This window comes from Meleagris gallopavo, unplaced genomic scaffold, assembly GCF_000146605.3.
Source record: "Meleagris gallopavo isolate NT-WF06-2002-E0010 breed Aviagen turkey brand Nicholas breeding stock unplaced genomic scaffold, Turkey_5.1 ChrUn_random_7180001899070, whole genome shotgun sequence".
Lineage (NCBI taxonomy): Eukaryota > Metazoa > Chordata > Aves > Galliformes > Phasianidae > Meleagris > Meleagris gallopavo.
Window position 1 is genome coordinate 2,622 of NW_011162391.1, and position 1,279 is coordinate 3,900.

At 58.6% G+C, this 1,279-nt stretch overlaps 1 protein-coding gene across 1 annotated transcript in view; it reads right to left on the minus strand.

Annotated features, from left to right (window-relative positions):
* ADCYAP1 (adenylate cyclase activating polypeptide 1) overlaps window positions 1-1,273 on the minus strand; it is a 3,221-nt gene extending 1,948 nt beyond the window's left edge. Inside the window, 3 exon segments of the mRNA XM_031557641.1 lie at window positions 47-74; window positions 1,104-1,164; window positions 1,167-1,273. Coding sequence (XP_031413501.1) covers window positions 47-74; window positions 1,104-1,164; window positions 1,167-1,236 — 159 coding nt within the window. The 5' untranslated portion in view covers window positions 1,237-1,273.
* Between the last annotated feature and the right edge of the window lie 6 nt (window positions 1,274-1,279).

The following is a 1,279-nucleotide window of genomic DNA, read 5'->3' on the forward strand; positions in this document are numbered from 1 at the left end:
GCCCCTCCCCGCCGCTTTCCCTGCGGTACGATGTAGGTCACGGTACGATCCGGGCGGCTATTTTTGTCTGGGAGCTTTAGCGGAGGTATTAATAATAGATGCCGCTAAAGTGTTCGGCTCCTGCTAATAACGGAGCTGAATGGAAGGAGCCGGCGGGAGGGAGCTGGGGGCCTCCCGAGCCCCACGGCTGCTGCTTCCCGGGGGGAGCCCCGCCAGAGGCATCCCACAGATGGGACTCCGTAGAGGGCACCCCATAAAGGACATCCCGCAAAGGAAACCCAATAAAAGGTGCCCCACAAATGGCATCCTATAAAGGGCATCCTACGAAGGACATCCCCCAAATGATACCCCACAGATGGCATGGCACCCCGATAAAGGACACCCCACAAACGACACTCTAGAAATAACAGCCTGCAAAGGACACCCCACAAGTAACACCCCACGGAGGACACCCCGTAAGGGGCACCATGCAAATGACATCCCACAAATAGCATCCCGCAAAGGACAGTCCAGAAAGAACTCCCGGTAAGGGACACCCAACAAACGATACCCCACGAATTGCACCCCGTAGAGGACACTCCACAAAGGACACCCCACGAAAGACATCCAATAGAAGACACCCCACAAAACGACACTCCACAAACAACACCCCGCAAAGCATACCCCACAAATAACGCCCCGCAAAGGACACCCAGCAAAGAACATCCAATACACGACACCCACAAACGACACCTCCTCTGACCCCCTCCCGCACGGCGCGGTTCCCCGCAGACCCCCCGCTCAGAGTTCAGCACTGCGGGGCGGGACAGCGGCCCCGGCCCCAACCTCCCCCAAAGCCCGAATGGGCTGCGGGCAGCCGGGAGCACAACCCCAGATGGAAACTCCGTGTGACATCCCCGACGCGAGCAGCAACTCCGACTATGTAACACAGAAAAGAAACGCGAGCAGCTCACGGCCGGGAGGGAGGTGGCATAAAGACGGATAAACGCTGAGGGAGGGGGGACAGAACCCTTGCAAACTCTCTATGGCTCTCGCATCCTCACGCCGCCCCGGCCCCAGGCAGGCACATGGTGTACCCCCAAAGCGGAGGGGATCCGGGTTACTCGGACAGCCTCGAGGCGTGGGGGAAACCCACCTGAGCGCCGGGTACTGGAGTCCAACGGCGGGTGAGCAGTAGACGCTGCAATGCATTATTATGCCATAGACCAGAAGGGCTAGGAGCGCTTTGCTACACATTGCCACTCTGTGCGGAAGGGAAAGGAAAAGCGCTGTCAAAAAA